The sequence below is a fragment of the Polypterus senegalus genome, chromosome 17, assembly GCF_016835505.1.
Source record: "Polypterus senegalus isolate Bchr_013 chromosome 17, ASM1683550v1, whole genome shotgun sequence".
Lineage (NCBI taxonomy): Eukaryota > Metazoa > Chordata > Cladistia > Polypteriformes > Polypteridae > Polypterus > Polypterus senegalus.
Genome location: NC_053170.1, coordinates 2481909 through 2507121, shown reverse-complemented (window position 1 = coordinate 2507121; position 25213 = coordinate 2481909). Strand labels below are relative to the sequence as shown.

Here is a 25213-nt window from a genome sequence, read left to right as displayed (position 1 = left end):
TTATGAATTCCGTTTGCCGCGGATATCGTGCTCGTGCTGTTCCGATTGCGCTCACCGCCGTTTTGTGTTCCCCCGCCGTGTTTTGTCACCCGACGTCTGAGTCGGCGATGTGTGACGTCACGCGGAGGAGACCAGTTAGAGGTCGCGCGCGTTACTCGCCGGGTCTGTGCGCGCATGTGTAACTGTGTGTGTGTGTGTGTGTTTGAATGTCTGTCTGTGTCTGTCTGTCCGTGTGTGTGCGTCTGTGTGTGTCTTTGAATGTCTGTCTCTTTCTGTGTGTGTGACTGTGTGTGTCTCTGGCTGGCTGGCTGGCTGTCTGTGTGTTTTTGAATGTCTATCTGTGTCTGTGACTGTGTGTGTCTCTGTGTGTGATTGTGTCTGTGTGTGTGTCTGTGGTTGTCTGTCTGTCCGTGTGTGTGTGTGTTTTTGAATGTCTATCTGTGTCTGTGTGTGTATCTGTCTGTGGTTGTCTGTCTGTCTGTCTGTCCGTGTGTGTGTTTGAATGTCTATCTGTGTGTTTGTGACTGTGTGTGTGTCTCTGGCTGTCTGTCTGTCTGTGGTTGTCTGTGTCTGTGTGTGTGTGTGTGTGTGTGATTGTGTGTCTGTGGTTGTCTGTCTGTCCGTGTGTGTGACTGTGTGTGTGTGTGTGTGTGTGTTTTTGACTCTGTGTGTGTGTGTGTGTGTGTGTTGGTTATTTCCAGAGCGCCGATAAGGCTTATGGGCTTGAATTTCTGGTTTACGATTCCGTGTTTGACTCTCAGCTCCTTTCACTTCTGCCAAGTAATAGAGAAAGGGTCCGGTCACGAGGGTCTCCGTGGAAGAGTCGCTGCCAAAAAGCCAAAGTGGACACAAAGCCACGCGGCTCCAAGTGATGGCACTAAGTGCCCCCGACTGCCACGTCCAAGTCTGAAATGCAGCTTTGTCCATAGAAGAGCCGGAGAGCAGACGACCGTGACACACAGCGGCGGTGATCTACCGGTTTAGAGCCCGCGCAGTTGGTGGTCTGCTCAGAACGGAGGGAGCTGTCGGTGGCGATTTTCCCCCACAAAGGAGGCGCCCGGTCAGTCCAAACCTCAACGGCCCCGAACAAGAGGGTCTCTTTAACAAGAGGTGGTCTGCATCAGACTCGGCAGAGCTCAGATCTCCTCATCATGGAGGCCGTCTGGGGTGACCTGGACAGACAGCACTCAGGGAGGTGACAGAAGGACAACTGAAGCGAGGTGGTGGCAACAAAGAGCCGCCGGTGGGCAGTTTCAGGGTTTATTGCCAATTTATTTTTTTTTCTGGTATTTAGAAACATTTCATTCATTTTTAGAGAATTTACCTAATGAGCAATATAGCGCCTTTCACGTCTATCCATCTATCATCCAGCGCCTTGCCTGTCTGTGGTACTGAGGACACGATGATCGCCTACCACTCAAGACGGAGCTGAGAATCCCAATCCTGTGTGCTCTCTCCGCGTTCTCCCAGTGGTCTTGATGCCTTTCTCCATGTACTCCGATTTCCAGCCTCATTCCACAGACCGCCGTGCCAGTTTGACTGCCAACACAAGACAAGCAAGCATGGGCATGCGAGTGAGGACCCTGGCATGCTGGCATGTCCCTCGGCCAAAGATCTGAGGAGCCTGAACTTCTCGGCCGGCAGCAGAGTTGTCCTCTTCTCAATGTAGGGGGCGCTCTTCAGCTATTTAGTTTATAGTGCCTTTCATATCTTTCTCTTATATGTCGCCATTCATATACATCAATTATGAGGGGCCTTTTAAAATCGGTGTTATGTATGGCATTTCACATATAGCGCCGTTCCTAAAATTTAATCTACAGTATTATAGTGTGCTTTCCAAATCTAGCCGTGCCTTCTACAGTGCCGTTCACATATTTTAATCTAGTATATAGCGCCTTTCAGGTTTAGCTCTCTTATACAGGGAATTTGACATAAATCAATGTGCGCTCCGGCCGTCTCATATAAAGGGCCTTACACACCAAAAAAAATTCAATCGATTAACTAGTGCCTTTCAAATCACTGCTTCTTATATAGTGCCTTTCACCTCCACCACTCTTACTCTATATAGCACCTTTCCTATCTACTTGTCTTGTACAGAACGTTTCACGTCTCCATTGATTATACAGCAACTTTCTATAACTGCGTCTTATATAGCGCCTTTTCTCTGCCTCTAATCTAGTTCCTTTAACAAAAATGATGTAATGCCTTTTAAATGTGTCCTTTATACGAGGTGCGATCTAGAAGTTCCCGCAGTGCATTTATTTCAAAGCATACACACCAAATAACAATTCACGGTGAACAGTTCCTTCAAAAGAGTCACCCGCCGAGTCGATGCACCAATCCCAGCGAGATTTCAGCCTTTCGAAGCACCTCTGGAAGTCGTTTTTTTGTCAGTGTGTTCAAGACGTCGGTTGTTACCGCTTGGATCTCCTCCACCGTCTCAAATCTGCGTCTCCTGAGCCTCATCTTCATCTTAGGAAAAAAAAAAAAAAAATCAGACGGCGCTAAATCAGGGAAGTACGGAGGGTGAGGAATGGCAGTAAACTTTGTAGAAGCCAAACCTTCAGGCACAGTCCGAGATTGTGAGCTGGTGCATTGTCGCGATTCAAAAGAAATGACTTGGCAGCCCACATCGGAGGACTTGGTCGGCGAATTCGATTTCGCAGACGCCTTAGAACAAGAGTTCCCAAAGTGGTCGATATTGACCCCCTGGGGTCGATTTGAACTTTCTAGGGGTCGACAGCAAAAATAGACCCCTTATTACTGCTATTTGTTTGTTACTTCAAAATATCTATGATTCCAATAGTTACCTAAATTAAGTAAAATAATTCAAAAAAACACTTTTGATAAAAACACATTGCATACCAAACTTGCAAACGAAAAGGTAAAATGTGTCATTAAAAGAGTCACACGTAAGAATGCATGACAATACATGTAGCATAACACGTCTGTGCATTGTCTTATCGAACGTATCAAAGCAAACGCAGACATGAAAAACCGTTGCATGTGACTAGCGGGGTCGACGGTTTAAAAAGTTTTTGGTAAAGGGGTATGCGGCCGAAAAAAGTTTGGGAACTCCTGTCTTAGAACATCCCTGTAGAGAGCGCCATTCACCGTCTGTCCTTCACGTCACTCCTTTTCACGGACAGCCCTTCACAGACACAACCGAAGTTTAAACGAGAGCTGCGACTTGAAAGCCAACTGCGCTGACGTTGTTATAACGCGTGATGACAGCTCTCAAGGACAACCTGAACTGCTGTCTGGCGGCGATTGATTTAAACAAACCCTCCTGGCTGCAGAATGAATGCATTTCGGGAACTTGTGGATCGCACCTCGTACACAGCATCTCACACGTGTCAATTATAGAGCACCGTTTTCATCCATAAACCCGTCTCTTTTGCCTTTCCTAGCTACTGTGTATACACGGTGTCATCCCATACATATCAATCTACTATATGGTGCCTTTAAAGTTGACCTGCCTCATTATATAGTGCCTTTCATAGCTAGGTATTATTGCTCACCTTTCCTATCTATATATCTGAATCTTATATAGTGCCTTTCCCATACACCTGCCTATTATATGGTGCCTTTAAAACGGTTGTGTTTCCTATATAGCGCCTTCTCTCTCTCTCTCGCATAACACTTTTCCTATCTAGCTGTCTTACACAGAGCATTTCACACGTCTCAATCAGTCATACAGCACCTTACATACACAGATAGGGAGTGGTGTCTCATATAGCGCCTTTTCTGTATATCCACCTCACCAAAAGAAAAAATCCATTTATTATGTAATGCCTTTTTGGTGTTTCCTTGTATATGGCGCCTTTCCCATATCTCAACTCTTATCTCTACACCTGTCCCTGATGTGGCACTTTTCACATGTATCTATTATATAGCGCCTTTCCTATCCATACAGTGGTGTGAAAAACTATTTGCCCCCTTCCTTCTTCTTTTGCATGTTTGTCACACAAAATGTTTCTGATCATCAAACACATTTAACCATCAGTCAAATATAACACAAGTAAACACAAAATGCAGTTTTTAAATGATGGTTTTTATTATTTAGGGAGAAAAAAAATCCAAACCTACATGGCCCTGTGTGAAAAAGTAATTGCCCCCTTGTTCAAAAATCACCTAACTGTGGTGTATCACACCTGAGTTCAATTTCCAGGCCTGATTACTGCCACACCTGTTTCAATCAAGAAATCACTTAAATAGGAGCTGCCTGACACAGAGAAGTCGACCAAAAGCACCTCCAAAGCTAGACATCATGCCAAGATCCAAAGAAATTCAGGAACAAATGAGAACAGAAGTCATTGAGATCTATCAGTCTGGTAAAGGTTATAAAGCCATTTCTAAAGCTTTGGGACTCCAGCGAACCACAGTGAGAGCCATTATCCACAAATGGCAAAAACATGGAACAGTGGTGAACCTTCCCAGGAGTGGCCGGCCGACCAAAATGACCCCAAGAGCGCAGAGACGACTCATCCGAGAGGTCACAAAAGACCCCAGGACGACGTCTAAAGAACTGCAGGCCTCACTTGCCTCAATTAAGGTCAGTGTTCACGACTCCACCATAAGAAAGAGACTGGCCTGCAAAAACGGCCTGCATGGCAGATTTCCAAGACGCAAACCACTGTTAAGCAAAAAGAACATTAGGGCTCGTCTCAATTTTGCTAAGAAACATCTCAATGATTGCCAAGACTTTTGGGAAAATACCTTGTGGACTGATGAGACAAAAGTTGAACTTTTTGGAAGGCAAATGTCCCGTTACATCTGGCGTAAAAGGAACACAGCATTTCAGAAAAAGAACATCATACCAACAGTAAAATCTGGTGGTGGTAGTGTGATGGTCTGGTGTTGTTTTGCTGCTTCAGGACCTGGAAGGCTTGCTGTGATAGATGGAACCATGAATTCTACTGTCTACCAAAAAATCCTGAAGGAGAATGTCCGGCCATCTGTTCGTCAACTCAAGCTGAAGCCATCTTGGGTGCTGCAACAGGACAATGACCCAAAACACACCAGCAAATCCACCTCAAAATGAAGACTTTGGAGTGGCCTAGTCAAAGTCCTGACCTGAATCCAATTGAGATGCTATGACCTGCATGACCTTCAAAAGGCGCTTCATGCTAGAAAACCCTCAAATAAAGCTGAATTACAACAATTCTGCAAAGATGAGTGGGCCAAATTCCTCCAGAGCGCCGTAAAAGACTCATTGCAAGTTATCGCAAACGCTTGATTGCAGTTATTGCTGCTAAGGGTGGCCCAACCAGTTATTAGGTTCAGGGGGCAATGACTTTTTCACACAGGGCCATGTAGGTTTGGATTTTTTTCTCCCTAAATAATAAAACCATCATTTAAAAACTGCATTTTGTGTTTACTTGTGTTATATTTGACTAATGGTTAAATGTGTTTGATGATCAGAAACATTTTGTGTGACAAACATGGAAAAGAAGAAGAAATCAGGAAGGGGGCAAATAGTTTTTCACACCACCTCCTATATAGTGCCTTCCACATCTCCCATATGGCACCTTTCCCATCTGTCAATGTAAGCCCCTCCTAAATCAATCGCTGACGTGTCTCGGTTGTCCAGCTGAGCCCACCCCACTTGCCATTTTCTCTGCTTTAATGGAGGCTCCGACTTCCATCTGCCCCTCCTTCAGAACCCCTCTGTACCCACAGGAGGGTCTCCTGTCCAGAGCCGATTAGCCCACTTCTCGCTTACCCAGAACCACAATGAAGCCTTTCACTGAGCAGGAGACCCAAGAGTGTGTGATGAGTTTTTATTGCAGGCCCTCACTTAAACCCATGAGCACTTCACACATGTGTGTGTCACCGTTTCCTCCGCCTGTCCTGACAAAAGTTCAGTTGGCTGATGGATGAAGCTGATGGGCATTCCAGCTGACACTCGATGGTGCGCTGGTTGCTAGTCGGGCTGGGATGGCACAGGAAGGACATCCCCAGGGTGGGCCATGGCCTCGGACCACCCTGTGCTTCTTACCTTCTGTCCGTTACAAAGCACGTGTCCGGTGTGGCCCGCCGTCTACTTCTGGAGCAGAAGAACACAAAATGCAGGGGCCTGATGCCGACTCTCACTGAGCCCGCCTGGTTTGTTCTCGGGCCGACTGCTGGCGCTAAGGCCTCATGAGCGGATGGGCAGTAAGGTGCCACCTCTTCTTATCCATCATGTCCAAGACATTTGTGCTGATTGACTCAAGAAGAGCAGCCGTGGCCGTCACTGGTGCAAGTAGGCACACTGCTGGCAGCATGAGGCGTAGACAGACGGGAACTTTGGAGAGGTGACTGGCACCTGGAAAAAGACACAAAAACAAAGCAAAACATACAAAAAAAAGGCGTTTGCCAGTGCGACCCCATGGCTGCCTGCTGTCAACGTGTTCAAGAAGTCCCCAACTGCGTCCCTCACCTTCACTCTTACCTGTGCACTACCAAATTCCTGAAAGGCTTTCACGTTCGTGACTTTGGTCCTGCACAGCCACTGGGTGCAAGTCTCAGCAGCCATAAACCCCCCAGCTGGTGCTAAACTGATGTAACTGGCAGCTCACTTCAAGAACGGATACTTCGATAAGACCACATCGACCAGGCGGGCGGTGAGAGCAGCAGAAGGATGGTGTCTGGGATCAGGAGGGCAGTGGAGTGACCAACGACCAGCCATGGGACCTTAAAACCTGGGCAGTGCCGGCTGAGTGGGGAGAGCGCAGGGGGCTCATGGCCATGACATTAAAAGAAATCCTGACTTCTTTGAAGTTTTATGAGGTAGTTACAAGTGCTTACAATTAAATGTAATTTGTATGTAAAAGAGCCAATAAAAAGGTCCAGAACTTGCAGTCTAACTTGGTGGTCCTCAAAGTGAGGGTAACGGTATGGAAATTCTAGGGGGCACTTGAAGTGGCCCGGCTCTTCTGTGAACGTGTGTGGAGTAGCGGGATGCGAGTCATTCGAGAGCTCATATGGAGCCCGTGAGGGGGAGGCGTGTGCCCCTCGAGTTATCAAAATGGCGCCCCTCGTCGCTCACAGTGCAGTTATAACAAAAAAAGGGATGGAGTGCGGTATGGATTCTTTCGAGGTCTGACTGAATTGTTACCCAAGAATGAGGGGCACAATTCAAATCCATCTGACTGGCAAACGGAATCATTACTTGAGAACAAATTGCACAATTCTCATTCGATGGCTTACACAACTGAAACATTACCCAAGAATGAGGTCTCACATGACTCTCATTTAATTGTCATGAGTACTGAAAGATTACCTGAAAACAAGGCACAGCACTTTCGTTCATTTGATTTTCAGACTGGCTCTTTACCCAACAACGAGTCACATGCTTCCCACTCAGTTAATTTGTGAAGTGACTTGTTACCTGAGGTACGTGATTCTAATTCATTTACTGACAAATTGAATCATTAGCCAAGAAAAAATTGCATGATTCTCATTCAATTGTTAAGACTGAACCATTACCCAAGAACGAATCACATTATTCTTCTTCAGTTCATTCACAAATTATAACATTACCCAAGAACAAGGTCTCAAATGATTCTCATTCAATTATCAAGACTGAACCGTTACCCGAGAACGAGTCACAGTGTTCTTCTTCAATTCATTCGCAAACTGAAACATTACCCAAGAGCGAGGTCTCACACGATTTTCATTCATTTGACACGAGTACTGAAAGATTACCCAATAACAAGGCACAGTACTTTCATTCATTTGATTTGTAGACTGGCTCTTTACCCAACAACGAGTCACATGCTTCCCACTCAACTAACTTGAAGTAATTCGTTACTGGAGATATGTGATTCTAATTCATTTGACTGAAAAATTGAATCATTGGCCGAGAAAAAATTGCACAATTCTCATTCAACTCTTTAGACTGAAACTTTACCCAAGAACAAGTCACATTATTCTTCTTCCATTCATTCACAAACTATAACATTACCCAAGAACGAGTCACATTATTATTCTTCAGTTCATTCACAAATTATAACATTACCCAAGAACAAGGTCTCACATGATTCTCATTCAATTATCAAGACTGAACCGTTACCCGAGAACGAGTCACAGTGTTCTTCAATTCATTCGCAAACTGAAACATTACCCAAGAGCGAGGTCTCACACGATTTTCATTCATTTGACACGAGTACTGAAAGATTACCCAAGAACAAGGCACAGTACTTTCATTCATTTAATTTGCAGGCTGACTCATTACCCAAGAACGAGTCACAAGATTTTCATTCAATTAATTTGTGAATTGACTGACTGATATAGGATTCTACTCCATTTGACTAAGAAATTGAACAAAATGACGATTCTCATTCATTTGATGTCCAAACTGAATAGTTACCCAAGATCAAATTATATGATTCTCATTCAGTTGCTTAGAGAACTAAAGCATTACCCAAGAACGAGTCACATGATTCTTCTTCATTTAATTTTCCAAGTGAAACACTACCCAAGAACGAGGCCTCAGATTTCATGAATCACTACATGAGAACGACACGCATGATTCTCATTCATGTGACTTGAGAACTGAATCATTAGCCCAGAACAAGTCAAACAATTTTCATTCCTTGGATTTGTAAGCTCATTACCCAACAACAAGTCACATAATTCTCACTCACTTCATTTGTGAAGTGACTCGTTACCCGAGATACGAGATTCTAATTAATTTGACTGACAAATGGAATCATTAGCCGAGGACAAATTGCATGATTCTCATTCAGTTGTTTAGACTGAAACTTTACCCAAGAACGAGTCACATTATTCTTCTTCATTTTATTTGCAAACTATATCATTACCCAAGAACGAGGTCTTGCATGATTCTCATTCACTTGATTTGGGAATTGAATGATTACCCAAGAATGAGTGATATGATTTGCGTTCATTTTATTTGTAAATGGAATCATTACCCAAGAACAGGACTCATGATTCATGATCCGAGAGCGGAATCATTACCCAAGAACAAGTCCCACCTTTTTCGTTCATCTGATTTGCATACTGACTCATTACCCAACAACAAGTCACACGATTTTGATTCAATTAATTTGCATACTGACTCCTTACCCAACAATAAGTCACAAGATATTAATTAAATGAATTAGTGAAGTGGCTCGTTACCCGAAAACGTGGTGCATGATTCTTATTTATTTGATTCACAGACTGACTCATTACCCAAGAATTCTAATTCATTTCATTTGCAAACTGAATTATTAACCGAGAATACAATGCACGATTCTAATTCATCTGACTGGCAAATTGAATACCTCATTACCCGAGAACGAGCCACACGATTTGCGTTTGTTTCATTTGTGAAGTGACGCGTTACCAGAGAACGAGGTGCACAATTCTCATTTACTTCAATGGATTCCTCTTCTTTTGATTATGCACTTCAAGTATGCTGGCCTGCCTTGTGCTTTCAAACAGGAGAGTATCATCCGGCACGAATGACAGCATCTTATCCGATTAGATTTCATTTACTAGTACCGGCCATGGATCCTACTGATGAATAAAACAAATCAAATGAATTGATTCACTTAATTGTGTAGCTTGAACGAATGGAGTCAGTAAAGTGAATCGCAATGCCCACCACTAGTAATAAAATGTCGGCTGAATTATGCCATAAAAATCAAACCGGATGAAGGTCTGTCAAGATATTGTCCTACAGAACATCCCCTAAACAACAGTATTAAAAGATATCTGAACATCAACATCAAATACGCGACACCCAAGGGGGAATTTTCATAAATTTCCAAATTGTTGTTCTTACTGCTAAATTATATTACGGATGAGTAATCCACGTGATGTGTGATTAGTAAGAAGACTCCTCCAACATATCAAGTTCCCACATGTGTCACTAAAAATCGACTATGATGCCCCTTTCAAACCCCACGGAGGAACTGAAAAGTTGAGGTGGGCGTGTGGACACCCAAGCAAAGGTATAGAGAGAAAACTGAGGGTCCGGGGCTCTGAAACAGGTTAGGGGTGTCAGACAAGAAGAACGTGTCACTCCACCTAAATAGAAAGATTAATCTAAATAAGACATGGCATCGAGTGCGGCATGGAGAACTGGAGAGGAACTGCCGCATGAGGACGACGTTGAGTTGGCTAGAAATGAACAACGTGAAAGTTTACTCCAGCTTTGCACAACATCGCCATCTGCTGGCAGCACCTCCTGGTCCTCAATGGTGTCGGCCTCAGCTTTTGGATGTTTCCGTGACTTGTTGACACACTTTGTGTATCACAGACTGGATGAATAACGTTAATTGTGTGTGTTGTTTTGAGGCCAATGGTGCTGCTAATGACGAGGTGGTAACAGACAGTTGTGGCTCAACGCTGGGCTGCCATTCATAAGCGTTTTCCATTATGAGTTCTAATAGTTAGGATAACCCACCTCATTTTTTCACCCCAACATTTCCACAGGACGCCTCCGATTACTAAAAACGTGTCAGCACATCGCCTGACACAGCAAGCCCCTCCCACCATCCTGACCCACCTATGAGCACAGGTCAGGGTATAAGCCACACCCACTGGCGCACTTTCACATACCCCGTTAACAAATCTGTCACACTGGATCTGCATGAACGCAGGTGGAAGAAAAAAAGAGAGAAAAAAGCAAGACCTCTCCTAAGGGAGACCGAGGCCAAGTGCCACTCAAATCATCTGACCGCTCCCCTGCTTCACTGGGGCATCGGGTGGCCCTGTGGCGCCGAATGGGTCCGCAGCCGGCCGGGTGTGATTGTGCTCGCCTCGGGGGAAAGCCTCTTGTCTGGCAAGTATCGCAAAACCTGAAGGGAAGATGATCACGCACTTGCTTATCTTAGTATGTTTACACAGCATCTTTTAGGGGGTCCCGAGCTGAACAATGACAACATAGGTGGTTTGGCTCACCCCAGCCCACCTACGGTGGGACGACTGAATAATTAAGAACACAGACAGCAGCCGAACTGAAATCGGCTGCCCACTAAGTGCCTGTTTATAGATTAAGGGGCTTAAATTAGGGAGTGGGACACACTGGGTGAGGACCCAACTTACCTCATACTGATGAACGGTCAGGCCGGGGTGTTTTGTGATGCGCGCAATGTGTTCTCTTGTCACCTGGGGGGGACGAGACAAAAAAAAAAAAAGAATAGAGTGCCACACATGGGACAAGATAGAAATGGCCTGCTGCCAGCCTGTTTGGGTCCCTAAGTGGCCCTCCAACCCATCACAGGACACGTGGCTCACCTATGCCAGGCAGTGGCCTTTCTTCAGGATCAGGCACAATTCAAATGGGCAACAAGGGCATTGCACTTGGACAAACGTAAAGGTGAGCAGAAGCCAGAAATCGGAAGGGTTTGTGCATCGCCTGGCACATTAGGAGCCATGAGGAGAGGTGTCTGCACTTCACTCATCGTGTGGACGACGGACGCCATCTGCCACTGTGCCACTTGTCTATGTCTAAGGAACTGGGCAAGATGTGGGCATCAAGTGGCAAGCACAGAGGCGTAAGGCAAAAATGGCCAAACAAAGACCCCAGGAACAGAAGAAAGAAATGGAGAGGCATGCGAGGACCACAAAGGGGCAACGGTTAAAATAGCCCAGTAGGAACACGGGGGTCTGCACAAAAAGACACACTAACCTGGTGGGCTTATGTTCATGAAAATGTACCCCATTGACTGTGCAAGTGCTGCACATGAGAGGCGCACAGAGAAGCACACATGGCCGTCTCTGAGGAGCACCAGTGTGAACACATTTAGCGTTGGTACATAAAATGACCACCTCTACGGGTACTGGGGGCAGAGAGTAGCCCAGCAGGGATGCCATAAGAGGACAGAAGAATTAATACAACAAAAAGACAGTAAGTGAATACAGAGCAGACATTACCTATTCCCCACCCACATAACTGGGGGGCAGCAGGAGACGGCCACCCAGTTTGGGCCCCTTGGCCGGTGAAGCACAGGGTCCGGCTGTTGTAGGATTACAAGTATTAAGGAGACCCCCAACTCTTTGTGTTTGAGGACCCTCAGAGTGAGTGCACTGATGGGTCAATGAGAGGTTATGAAGCCCCCAAATTAAGGAGCGGGGCCAATGGTCAACAGGGCCCAAAGCAGGCGGACCCCTTACCCGAAAGCCCTTCTCAAACTTGTCCCGGTTGTAGCAGGTCCTCTGGGCCTCGACTCGCTTCATCATGGCCTCGTTCTCGTGGATGATTTTCTCCAGCTCTTTGACCCTCTTCCGATAGTTCAGACTGCAAGAAGAGAGTTTAGTCGGTCAGTGGTGGTGTGGGCAGATGGATTAGACCATCAGGGGGTCCTGGGCTGGGGAGGCTGGAGGGCCGCAGTGGCACTTCGCCCAAATTCTTAATTAGAGGCTATTGATACTTCATCTTAATTACGACAATCCTTCATCGGTCTCGTTGGCTTTAAGCAGCTGCATTCGAGTTGTCATTCTTACCTATTTGTGTATACAGCCACCGTGCAAATGACAAAGGAAACCACTGCTGCCCAACTAGCCAGGTCCACGTATAACATCTGTATGTGCATCATGGAGCATCTTCATCAATAAAATGTTTGGAAATTAATTACGAGAAAACAGAAGGACCAAGAAGTGCAAACCTGTTCTGGTCCATCAAATAGATCAGGGGTCCCCAGCTCCAGTCCTGGAGGGCCGCAGTGGCTGCAGGTTTTCATTCTAACCCTTTTCTTAATCAGTCACCTGTTTTTGTGGCTAATTAACTTCTTTTCCTTTCACTTTAATTGACTTTGTTCCCCCGAATTTCTTCATCGTTCCTCTGAATTGCTTCTTGTCTTTCCATAATTGGCTCGCAAACAGAAATGAAACGTGAAGCGAGTGCGCCAACCGAAGACCACCTAAGTCAGGGCCGCAAATTCCCACCAATTTCACTCCAACCAGCTGCTTAATTAGGCTCTGACTCTCGTCGTTAAAAACTTGTTCTTTAATTCCATGGCTTGTTGCTGCTCTCGTGGTGCAATAGCAGACAGGTCCGACATGGTGGATTTTCTCTTTTCTAAGACCACCGACAAAATGTTTTGTGGACCTGAGCAGATCAACATTCCTGAGACCCTCATCTTTCTTTATTTTCAGATATTGCATGATGGTCACCAGTTGTTTGGGCTCATTTTGTATCTCATTATTGTTGGACTGCTAATTATAGAAAAAGAAACAACTAGGGGGTCCGAGTGTTCAAAAGCAAGTCAATTAAAATGAATTGAAAAGAAGTTAATTAGCAGCAAAAACAGCTCACTAATTAAGAAAAGGGTTAGAATGAAAACCTGCAGCCACTGGGACCCTCCAGGACTGGACTTAGGGACCCCTGAAATAGAGGAAAAAAAAATCCAATGATGTGATAGAAAGAAAGTACGAGTAAGCCAAAGAATGAAACAGCAGGCTTTAGCAGCAGCAAGGACTGTCTGAAATGAAAACCAGCAGCCAACACGGACCTCCAGGCCCAAGACGGAGGACCCCCAGGATTAGACTACTGCCGCAATGTGTGGGGTCCTGAGTGAGCATGTGGGACCTTTCATGCTTTCTATCACTTTTGCTAAGGCAGAGAATTCTTCAGATCTCTTATGTGGGGACCAAGAGAAAAAAATCAAGAGTGGTGGTCTGGGATAGCAGCGGAGGTGGTGGGCAATATTTGCAAAGAGCTGAAACGAACTGGGAAAAGATGTCAGCCAACTGTACGAAATCCAACGGCGGGCCGACTGAGCACCAAGAGACATGACGGGTAAATCCAGCCAGGGGTGCGTGTACCGTGAGTGGTCTTGAATGGGCGAAGTGCTCCTCTGGGGGTTTACCTGCGGGGTCTGTAGTTGTTCCAGTTGTCCACTGAATACTTGGTGGTGTCCAGTTTGTGCTGCAGTATTCGGTTCTCTCGCTCAATCTGAGCTGATTTTTCGTGTTCCTTCTGTAAAGACACAGAAGAGCGGTGAGACGGTGAGGACCACCGTGTGTTTATCAGGTGACTATTAGAAACTGCTCTCTTATGCCAAGGTGAAAAGATGACAAACAAAGACCAGGAGATGAGCAGACAGGACTGAGGTCAAGGAATTGGCCTGTCTTGGTTTGGCTATTTCTAGTGTTTTCTGGTTTTGTCCTCTGAAGACCCCATTTTCTCATTTCCAATGAAAGTTTTATTAACGTTGTTCATCACGACTGACATCTCTGAGGGACTCTACTTGCTCTGCATGGCAGAGGTTGCTTGTGATGATGGACGTGATGACGGGAGGAAGAGCAAAATCAGGGAAAGCAAGCTGATGATGTAATGAGGTGAGACTTTAATAAGCTAATCGCACAAAAGATGAAGGATGGAGGCGAGAAGACGCAAAGCCGCAGTAATGACCTGCAACTCGGCCGAAACGCGAGACCTGAGCCTCTCAAAACGAACAAATGAACAGAAAAGTCCAAGGAGCTGAACTTTATACCCCCTTGTAAGTGCCACATGGGATTGTCTGGCATCTCGTCTAGGAGGAAAGGCTGGGAAGGGAGGCCAGAGTGGAAGGACAGGGAATAATGGAAGGACTGGGAGAGTCAGCCTGTCCAGAGTATACGTTCAGTACAGGCTTCAGTTCAAAAATCAGGCCCATGTGGGGGGCTACTGTTGAGGGTATGGCACCTGGTAGGCCTCATTTCATCCTGGATGCCTCCACTCATGAACATGGTATTCATCTAAATGGTTCTCACATATGAGGACAATACAAGTACATGACAGTTCTGGGCCTCAGGAGCCTGTACCAGCTGTGCCAAACCCTGGACAGGGGGTGCCAGTCCAGAACAGGGCTTCCTTCACTCATAGGACCAGTTTAGGACGGACAAACAACCAACCACACGCAACTCTGGAAATGCTGGAGGAAACCCACAGAGACCCCTGGTGGACCATCAGGGCACGGGACTTGAGCTGAATTACTAAACGTGACGCCACCGAGAAATACATAAGGGATAAAGGCGGGCAGGTGACCGGGCATCTTGTGATGGGTGGAGCTTCACACTTACCTGCAACTTCTTCAGATCCACTTGGGAGTGGACGTACTTCCTTGGCGGCTGGGTGTCGATCATGGCTTTGGCTGTAGAAGACGGAGAAGGAGAAGCGTTAGTGAGTAGGAGAAGTGCAGCTGCAAACCTCCCTGAAGGCCAAGTTAAACTTCTACCGCGTGGCCTCCTAAACGTCACTACGTGTCACATCGACGCAGACCCCACAGCTCTGATTGGCCAGTTTGGTAAATGCGCCTTTCCTGAGACGTGATGCCGTTTGTCCTCCTCAATTCTGAAATAAGCACGGAGCAGATCGAGAAATGTCTTGTCAACGAAATTAGAAGACGGACGCATTTCTTTGATACCTCAGCACAACAATGCCAAGACAATCAGACGGCGGGCGATTCGTGGTGTGAAATATCAGCTAACATCGGTTTGGGGGGTCGGTGAAGGTAAAAATGTGAGGGAGAAACACATCCGCCTATGGAAGAAAATGTGCAGCGATCCTGGAGGGGCAAAAACTGCCTCCATTTGAAAGGATTTCTTGTGTGCAACAAACCTCGCTGCCTAAAATTCAGGCAGGTCACGTGACAATGAAGTGCAAATCAGCCTTTAGCCTCAACTGATGTGGAACTCCTGCTGCTGAAGACCTCCGGGAGCAAAGTACGGCCGTAGTCTCGGGCTCCCTGATGTTGTAAGTAGAAGCTCTGCCCTGCTTACACTTTCAAGAGCAGACAAGAGGATCCCACCGCTGACACCAGCGTAATGGAGATCTCATTCATAGGGCTAACCAGGACTCGCTCCTCACCTGGGATGAAACCAAAGTCATGACAGAGCAAGATGACGAGAACAGGAAGAGATGGAAAAAGATGGCCTGCTGTGGCGACTCCTAACGGGAGCAGCCGAAGAAGAAGAAGAAGAAGAAGAAGAAGAAGAAAATTCAAACTATATAACGTGACTGACGCACAATTTGATTTCTGAACTACAGGTGATGTCATTTGCACTAGGATTCCCATACCCGCTTTGTATTGCTTCCAATGTGTGTATCATTTATGAGCACTTTATATAAATATATGAGTATTACAAGGCTTTTTGATATTTATTGTAAAATTATATATTGCAAATACTGATAGTAATCATCACAAAATTATTTTTTTTTTCATTACCTGTTGAAGTTTTAGGAAACTCACCTTTAATATGCAGTACCAGTAAGCGTACATTATGGGAACCACTGCTGTCAAATATTTTGTACATTTAAAATGAAGTGACCGTGATTAAAAATACATAATGCTGCAGTAGCACTGGCAACGATGTCACTTTCTTAGCGTTTACCTACTGGCCCAGATGTGCCATCCTGCCAAATTTCAACTTTTTGACTAAATGGGAAATAAGGTGAGTGAGTGACTTTGAATCACGTACAGAAATGAGTCCGTCATTTTCAAATCCGCTATGTCCTGAACGGGGTCACGAGGGGTGCTGGAGCCTACTCCAGCTGCCATTGAGTGCGAGGCAGGAACAAACCCCGGACAGGGTGAACACCAAGTACACACACGACATGGGCTAATTTAGTGTCGCCAGTCCACCTGACCTGCATGTCTTTGGACCCACGCAGACACGGGAAGAACATGCAAACTCCACACAGGGGGAATGCGGGACACAAACCCTGGTCTCCTTACCACGAGGCAGCAGCGCTACCACTACGCCCCTCTACACATTGATATGAAATGTATTAGTATTGAGATCACCTTCCATTTCCTTAGAGTTAGTTTCGCTTGCCAGGGAGGGGTCCTGCCTTCACCTGCCACCCAAGCCCACAATGCACCCTCCCTGATGCAAGGGATCTGACTTGGAGCCAAAGTTTAGAACCCATCACAGCCCAGTCCAGTCAGGCATTCACCACAAAACAACCCTTAGACTTCGGAAAATCTCCAGCCTTCCAGGAACAAGAAAGACAATCAACAGGATATGAAACGCAACATTTAATACGCTTGAAGTAAATGTCCCCGCTATTTACTGCACTTTATATATAATATGGGTGGCACGGTGGCGCAGTGGGTAGCGCTGCTGCCTCGCAGTTAGGAGACTCGGGTTCACTTCCCGGGTCCTCCCTGCCTGTGTGGAGTTTGCATGTTCTCCCCGTGTCTGCGTGGGTTTCCTCCCACAGTCCAAAGACATGCAGTTGAGGTGCACTGGCCATCCTAAATTGTCCCTAGTGTGTGCTTGGTGTGTGTTTGTGTGCCCTGTGGTGGGCTGGCACCTTCCTGGGGTTTGTTTCCTGCCTTGTGCCCTGTGTTGGCTGGGATTGGCTCCAGCAGACCCCCATGACCCTGTAGTTAGGAAATAGCGGGTTGGATACTGGATATAATATAATATATAATTATAACTGTGGTATTGTATGAGGAAGTCGGGAGTGGTAGAGAAGTACATAGGAGTGGTACAGGATATGGATGAGGGGAGTGCCACAGTGGTGAGGTCTGCGGTGGGAGTGACGGAGGTGGGAATTACATCAGGGATCGACTCTGAGCCCCTTCTTATCTCAAATGGTGACAGGCGAGATTAGACAGGAGTCCCCGTGGACTGTGATGTTTGCTGATGACGTTGTGATCTGTAAAGAGAGTAGGGAGCAGGTGGAGGAGACCCTGGAGAGGTGGAGAGGAATGAAGGTCAGTAGGACCACCAAGACAGAATACATGCGTGTGAATGAGAGGATGAGGGGAGTGGAGTTGGTGAAGGTGGAGGAGTTTAAATACTTGGGATCAACAGCACAGAGTAATGGGGATTGAGGAAGAGAAGTGAAGAAGAGAGTGCAGGCAGGGTGGAGAAGAGTGTCAGGAGTGATTGGTGACAGACGGGTATCAGCAAGAGTAAAAGGGAAGGTCTACAGGACGGTAGTGAGACCAGCTATGTCATATGGGCTGGAGACGGTGGCACAGGAGACAGAGCTGGAGGTGGCAGAGTTAAAGATGCTAAGACTGGCATTGGGGGTAACGAGGATGGACAGGATTAGAAATGAGGACATTAGAGGGTCAGCTCAAAGTCAGAGAGGTGAGATGGCGTAGGTTCGGGCATGTGCAGAGGAGAGATGCTGGGTATACTGGGAAAAGGATGCTAAGGACAGAGCTGCCAGGGAAGAGGAAAAGAGGAAGGCCTAAGAGAAGGTTTATGGATGTGGTGAGAGAGGACATGCAGGTGATGGGGGTGAGAGAACAAGATGACGAGGACAGAAAGATATGGAAGAAGATAATCTGCTGTGGTGACCACTAACAGGAGCAGCCGAAAGCAGAAGATGAAGAAGATAACCAATTGCACAAAATATAGGGCTTGTATTTGTTTTCTTTCTCTCTTTCACAATACAGCCATTTGTAAAAGTTCAGGACCCCCTCTCAGTCTGCATAATAACTGACTCTCCTTTCAACAGTAAAGATCACAGTGGCTTGTCTTTCATTTCCCAGGAGTACTGCGGTGTTTTCTGAACAAAGATTTTTAGTGACGCAGTATTTAGTCGTATGAAATGAAATCAAATGTGAAAAACTGGCTGTGCACAAATGTGTGTCCCCTTGTCACTCTGCTGATTTGACTGCCTGTCACTGCTCAGTGCTGATCACTTGGTATGATGAGCTCGTCAAGCCTTGAACTTCATAGACCGGAGTGTCCAGTCATGAGCGGTCAAAGGTATTTAAGGTCTTACAACTAAATAAGAGCACAGCCAGCAACACACTCAGTCGTGTTTTGACTTTGAGCAGACGCAGATCCAGGGCTCTCAGCAACATATAAAGCGTAGAAGGACAACACGTAAATGAAACAGACGACTAAGTGAAGAAGAAAGCAGCGCGGAGAAGAGAGACTCAAAAGCGTTGGAGAGACAAAAACGAAAAACAATAATTGAGGTGTAAATTCAGAAAATAAGGAAAGTCGTTATCAGCCCAGAACAAGTGGAACAGAAAACAAAAGAAGGTCCAATCCGGACGTTGGCGCTGAACACATGCAGAGCTGGTTAGAGATTATGAAAGCAGTGGAATTCAAAAGGCTCAAAAAAATATTAATATATACTAAGGGGGCTTCGTCCGCTGCTTGCTTCGCTCGCCAACCCCCGGGTTTGGTTTTGTGGATACACACTTTTAAGATTTTTTTTCCTCTTTGAATTGTTGCTAATTCATTAGTTTCACTTTTACTTCAGAAATTCTGTAAACACAATCTTTGGAGTCGCAATGTGCTGAATCTTGAGGTCAGTGAGACACGCGTGTTTAATGACTTTGTACCCTAATTCAGGATCGGTGTCTCTGTTTGGAATTTCTGCACAGACAAAACGATCTTCATCATCAGCAGCAGTTCATCATTTTGTATGCAAAGTAACCAATAAATACATGAGAGGTAAAGTCCGTTTTTGAAATTCTCTGACTTAAACTTCAAAGGCTGACAATATTTACGTACTTCTGTGTCCATATATTTTGAACTCCAGTTTTCATTTTCTCTAACCTGCTCTGCATGCCCCTTTGTTTTTTAACCTTGTTATGATGTTTTACTTTGTTTTCTACTCTTTGTCTTTTATTTCTGACCTCGCTTTGTCCTGTTTTTTTCTTACAATGACACCTGGTCCATGGTGATTATTTTCCCTTTTTCGAGTAATAAATTACATTTGTTTGCACTCCTGCGATCTTTACTTTCTTTTTTTCATACTTTCTAATTTTCCTACTTTCATATTCTTTAACTTTCTCCACATTTGTATCACTCCATTTTTTTTTTAGCCTTTCGAATTCCACTGCTTTAATAATCTGTAACCTGCTCTGCGTGTGTTTAGCGCCAACGTTTGTGAACGTCTTTATGAAGTTCATATACATACATATATATATATATATATATATATATATATACATCTATACTAATACAGTAAAAGGCAAAGCCCTCACTCACTGACTCGTCACTAATTCTCCAACTTCCCGTGTAGGTAGAAGGCTGAAATTTGGCAGCTCATTCCTTACAGCTTACTTACAAAAGTTCGAAATTCTACAGGTAACAGTCATAACGGTCGACAACGTCCGCCATGTTGAACTTTCTTATTTATGGCCCCATCTTCACGAAATTTGGTTGGCAGCTTCCCTGCGCTAACCGAAACCAATGTACGTACTTATTTCGGTGGTATGATGCCAATTTCCAACGGTCTTTGTTACTTATTGGCCCTTCTTCAAGAAATCTGGTACGCGGGTTCCCAACGCTAACTGAATCCTACTTACGTAGAACATTAGAACATTCGAACAATCTGGACGAGAACAGGCCATTCAGCCCAACAAAGCTCGCCAGTCCTGTCCACTTGTTTCCTCCAAGAAAACATCAAGTCGAGTTTTGAAAGTCCCTAACGTCTTACTGTCTACCACACTACTTGGTAGCTTATTCCAAGTGTCAATCGTTCAGGTGTAAAGAAAAACTTCCTAATGTTTGTGCGAAATTTACCCTTAACAAGTTTCCAACTGTGTCCCCGTGTTCTTGATGAACTCATTTTAAAATACAAGTCTCGATCCACTGTACTAATTCCCTTCATAATTTTAAACACTTCAATCATGTCACCTCTTAATCTTCTTTTGCTTAAACTGTAAAGGCTCAGCTCTTTTAATCTTTCCTCATAATTCAACCCCTGTAGACCTGGAATCAGCCTAGTCGCTCTTCTCTGGACCTTTTCTAGTGCTGCTATGTCCTTTTTGTAGCCTGGAGACCAAAACTGCACACAGTACTCAAGATGAGGCCTCACCAGTGCATTATAAAGGTTGAGCATAACCTCCTGGACTTGTACTCCACAGATCGGCGCTATATAACCTAACATTCTGTTAGCCTTCTTAATGGCTTCTGGACACTGGGAAGTTGATAGCTTAGAGTCCACTATGACTCCTAAATCCTTTTCATAAGGTGTACTCTTGATTTTCCGACCCCATTGTGTATTCAAACCTAATATTTTTACTTCCTATGTGTAATACTTTACATTTACTGACATTAAATTTCCTCTGCCACAAATCTGCCCAAGCCTGTATGCTATCCAAGTCCTTCTGTAATGATATAACGGATTCCAAATTATCTGCTAATCCACCTATCTTGGTATCATCTGCAAACTTAACCAGCTTGTTACTTATATTCCTATCTAAATCATTTATATATATTAAAAATAGCAGCGCCCTAGCACTGACCCCTGTGGAACACCACTCTTAACATCGGCCAGTTCTGATGAGGTTCCTCACACCATCACCCTCTGCTTCCTGTGTCTGAGCCAATTCTGCACCCATCTAAAAACATCACCCTGAACTCCCACTTCTTTTAACTTGATGCCCAACCTCTCATGTGGCACCTTATCAAATGCTTTCTGAAAGTCCAGATAAATAATATCATAAGCTCCACTTTGATCGTATCCTTTTGTTGCCTCCTCATAGAATTCCAACATGTTAGTAAAACACGACCTCCCTCTTCTGAACCCATGCTGACTGTTCAGAATAACTCCTGTCCTTGTCATGTGTTGCTCAATCTTATCCTTAATAATTCCTTCCATTAATTTTCCTGTGATGCTTGTTAAGCTTACTGGCCTATAGTTGCTTGGATCTGCCCTGTCACCCTTTTTATATAATGGGATGATATTTGCCATTTTCCAGTCCTTTGGAATCTCTCCAGTGCACAGTGACTTCCTAAAAATATGTGTCAAGGGTTTATATATGTACTCACTAGCCTCCTTAAGAACACGAGGATAAATATTATCTGGGCCTGGTGATTTGTTTGATTTCATCTTATTTAATCTGAGCAGCACTTCTCCCTCTACAATTTCCAAATCCCTCAGTACCTCCTTAGTAGTTGCGTTTACCTCTGGCAGGTTATCCACTTGCTCACTTGTAAACACCTCAGAAAAATGTAAGTTTAGGGCATCTGCTATTTCATTGTCTGTATCTTTTAATTCCCTTTACTATTCCTGATGAACTTGACCTCCTCCTTAACTGTTCTTTTACTACTAAAATACTGAAAGAATCTCTTGGGGTCTTCTTTCGCCTTATCTGCTATATTCCTCTCCAACTGTCTTTTAGCCTCTCTGATATCCTTCTTAATGGTTGCCCTCATTTTCTCATATGCGCTACGGTTCTCTTTGCAGTCATTAGTCTTATATGCCTTATACAGCAGTTTTTTCCTTTGCAACTTCTTTTTAAATCTTTATTAATCCATCGTGGAGTTTTTTAGTTTCCTATTATTCCAAATTTAGGTCTGTATCTGTCCTGCATTACATTTTTAAACCTGTTCCACTGCTCCTCGACTGTCTCCACATTTAAAAGCTTATCCCAGTCTATCCTACTTAGACTTTGTCGCATCTGCTCAAAATTAGCCCTACTAAAGTTCAACTTAACAATTTTAGTCTTTGCATCTGTACTCTTACAAAATACTGAGAATTGTATTACATTATGGTCACGTGACCCTAGTGGTTCAATCACCTCTACACCCTCAATTCTATCCTGATTAGCTGTGAGATTTGAGACAAGATTACTGTTCACATGGCCGACTGTTCGTTACATGCTCAAGAGTCAGCTCAGCGCACAGCTTGGTCAGATTACAACCGGAGGGCCGAACTGACAACGTGGTGTACAAAGAGATCCTTAACAAATAATTATTGGTATATTTTCCCTCAGTTTAATAAGGTTTAATTTTCTTCTTAATAAAAATTTTAAGGCAATAAAATTTTGCTAGTATATATATATATATATATATATATATATATATATATATATATATATATATATATATATATATATTAACTTTACCTCAAATTCAAACAATAAATCCTACTGTTTGATCCCACAGATGCGGGGCGCGCCTCCTAGTCCGTCCAAACCCCACGAGGTGACGCGCTCACCGAGCCGGACTGTACTTGACCCGCGTATGAGGCGCGCGCACGGTTTGGACCAGCACGGCTCCCGTACTTGCGCGCGCGTGCCCACTCACCTTTCCTGACCGAGTCTCTGTGCGCTTCGTAGTACTTGGTGTCCCATCTCTCACTGAGCGAGCGGTACTGGCCGGGGGCGGCGAGTACCCCGGGGTATGCCAGGTAGTTGGGGTTGTTCATCGTGGTGTAGGACTGTGAAGGATAAAAGCAGACGCTCACAAAGCGGGTCGACTGAGCGGCCGGGATTTCTACGCAGATTGGCTGCGACGCTGTTGACGCTGGAAAAAGCCGCCGGTGGGGTCCGTGAAACGCGGGAGACACAACCAAGAAATGCAGAGTCAGCGTTCGCGTTGTGTTGTTACTGCGAAAAGAAAAGAAAAAAATATAAATATGGAGTGAAAACTGTCTGAAAAGGGGTTACTGTAGCGAGCCGCTGAAACGCTCTGATTAAGGGGTCGTTGAAACTCGACAAAGTCTTCAAACCGGATAATCCATTTTGGGAAACGGGGGAGGCGTCGGGTTTGGGGGAATCTGTTATTAATGGGGAAAAAACTACTGGCTATGTTGGATTCGTGCAGAAGCTTTGGAAATGCGGGGAAAATAAATGGCGTTGTTGGCAAAGGCGGGGCGCCCCGTCCTCTACAAGACAACAGCGTAGGGCAAATTATTGTTGTTTCCTAAAAGGCCCGACCGCAGTAAAGTTCCAGTAAGAACTTATTTATTTATACCCAAAGAGGCTCCAGGAATAGAGATCTGTGGAATACCAGCAGGTCCTGATTTTAAAAGGACCCTCGCTGCATACAGTCACACAGGCTAAGGGTCTCGGTTTTCTTAATCTGTTATGCACCCATGCCCCCTACAACCCGCAGTGGCCCCAACCAGCACAACACCCCACCCAACACCATACAGTAAACATTTCAGTTTATTTTCTACTTATTAAGAACTGTAAATTGCCAGGGTTTTTCAGAACGTGGGGTCCCACTGAGGCTACAGGTTATCATTCCATTCACTTTCCCGAATAGGGGGGGGGTCACTGTCACGTCTCGTCGCTCAGCTCGTCTTTTTTTTTTTCTTATTCTGCATTCAGAAAAGTGCTCTGGTGTGATGTTTGCATTCTGCACCACCTGCCACCTTCTTCTGAATGCAAAAAGAGAAATTGACCGATAAGAACATCAACTAGTAAGGCTGAGCCATTGATTTATTTTTGAAGCTGCTTGGAATGGACGCCTGCTGCCTTGGTGGGGCCCCTGGACTGAACTTGGGGACCCCCCTGGTCAATGGGACTGAACTGTAAGCAAACGTTCCAGTCTTAAAACATGAGGTCAGTTCTGGTGCCGTTTAATGTTGGCATTCTCTATGTGCGAGGTTAGTGTGCCCCGCCGGGTGGCTCTAAGACCTCCAAAGTTGTAGATTTAGTTCAAGCCTCGTGTGCCCCACACGTTGGTTAAAATGTCACAGAACGACACATTTTTTACTTCTTGAGAAAGTTTACCAAGTGCCCCTGACCCTTTCATTTATTTGTATAAATTGTACGTTACCAAGCTTCACTCTCTGGACCCTAAGCCACAATAAAAAAAAAATGGCACCCGTGTGGACCAGTTAAAAAAAAGATTCAAGGCAGCAAACATAAAGCACCACCACCACCACCGTGAATGGTTACGGACAGAAGAAAGAAAAAAAAAAAATCTGCTGACAGTCTGGGGATCACGATGGGAGTGTGACGTGCTGGGCCCTAAAGTGGCTTCTATAGGACACCGGACTGAACTATGACGAGAAATGGCCCGGGGGGGTGTGTGGTTCCTGGCCTGGCTGTTGACACTTCCCCGCATTCGGACCCTGCTGTTTTTTCGAGGTATGGTGGTCTCCCCTCTCAGATACTCCGACTCTGAACACGTGACGGTCGTGAGTGTGTTAGGCGGCCTCGTGAACAACAAGACGGACGCGCTCAGTTCAGATGGCAGTGCACCTCATCTTACTGCCACCTACTGGACGGTTATCGATGGCAGCGGCTCTTGCTTCTGTTGTTTATTGTTATATCATTCATTGATATATATATATTAACTTTACCTCAAATTCAAACAATAAATCCTACTGTTTGATCCCACAGTTGCGGGATTATATTGCATTATATTCTGGCGCTCCTTTAAAGAATTATTTTTTTTTTTTATTATTATACGGTGGGGTATATAATTATTTGACCCCCTTGCTGAATTTGTAACTTTCCTCTCACTTACAATGAAATGAAGAGTCTGTCATGTTTATGGTAGTTTGATTTTAACAGAGGGAGACAGAATATCAACCAAAAATCCAGAACAGAACACAACACATCAA

The 25213-nt window shown here is 45.0% G+C and overlaps 1 protein-coding gene across 2 annotated transcripts; it reads right to left on the bottom strand.

Annotated features, from left to right (window-relative positions):
- Window positions 1-1597: 1597 nt before the first annotated feature.
- Window positions 1598-23350, bottom strand: LOC120518096 (sperm axonemal maintenance protein CFAP97D1-like). 2 transcript variants are annotated; one of them, XR_005631175.1, is made up of 7 exons: window positions 22942-23350; window positions 15004-15074; window positions 13809-13918; window positions 12115-12238; window positions 11044-11106; window positions 6002-6310; window positions 1598-2472 (listed from the first exon to the last, which is right to left on the bottom strand). XR_005631175.1 is itself a non-coding variant. In XM_039740699.1 (6 exons), exons 1-6 carry the CDS (start codon window positions 23060-23062, stop codon window positions 6236-6238), a joined length of 564 nt encoding a protein of 187 aa, XP_039596633.1. In that variant the 5' UTR covers window positions 23063-23350; the 3' UTR covers window positions 5479-6235. The 2 variants fall into 2 exon arrangements, 1 of the variants encoding a protein (XP_039596633.1); XM_039740699.1 differs by lacking the exon at window positions 1598-2472 and having other exon boundaries at window positions 5479-6310.
- Between the last annotated feature and the right edge of the window lie 1863 nt (window positions 23351-25213).

Excerpts from the sequence above, each read along its gene's own strand:
- LOC120518096 (XM_039740699.1), bottom strand. The coding sequence starts at position 23,062 with ATGAACAACCCCAACTACCTGGCATACCCCGGGGTACTCGCCGCCCCC. Across the intron at positions 12,239-13,808 it reads AACAACTACAGACCCCGCAG|TCTGAACTATCGGAAGAGGG; the intron begins GTAAACCCCCAG and ends CTCTTCTTGCAG. Across the intron at positions 6,311-11,043 it reads TGACCGTTCATCAGTATGAG|GTGCCAGTCACCTCTCCAAA; the intron begins GTAAGTTGGGTC and ends GTCTTTTTCCAG.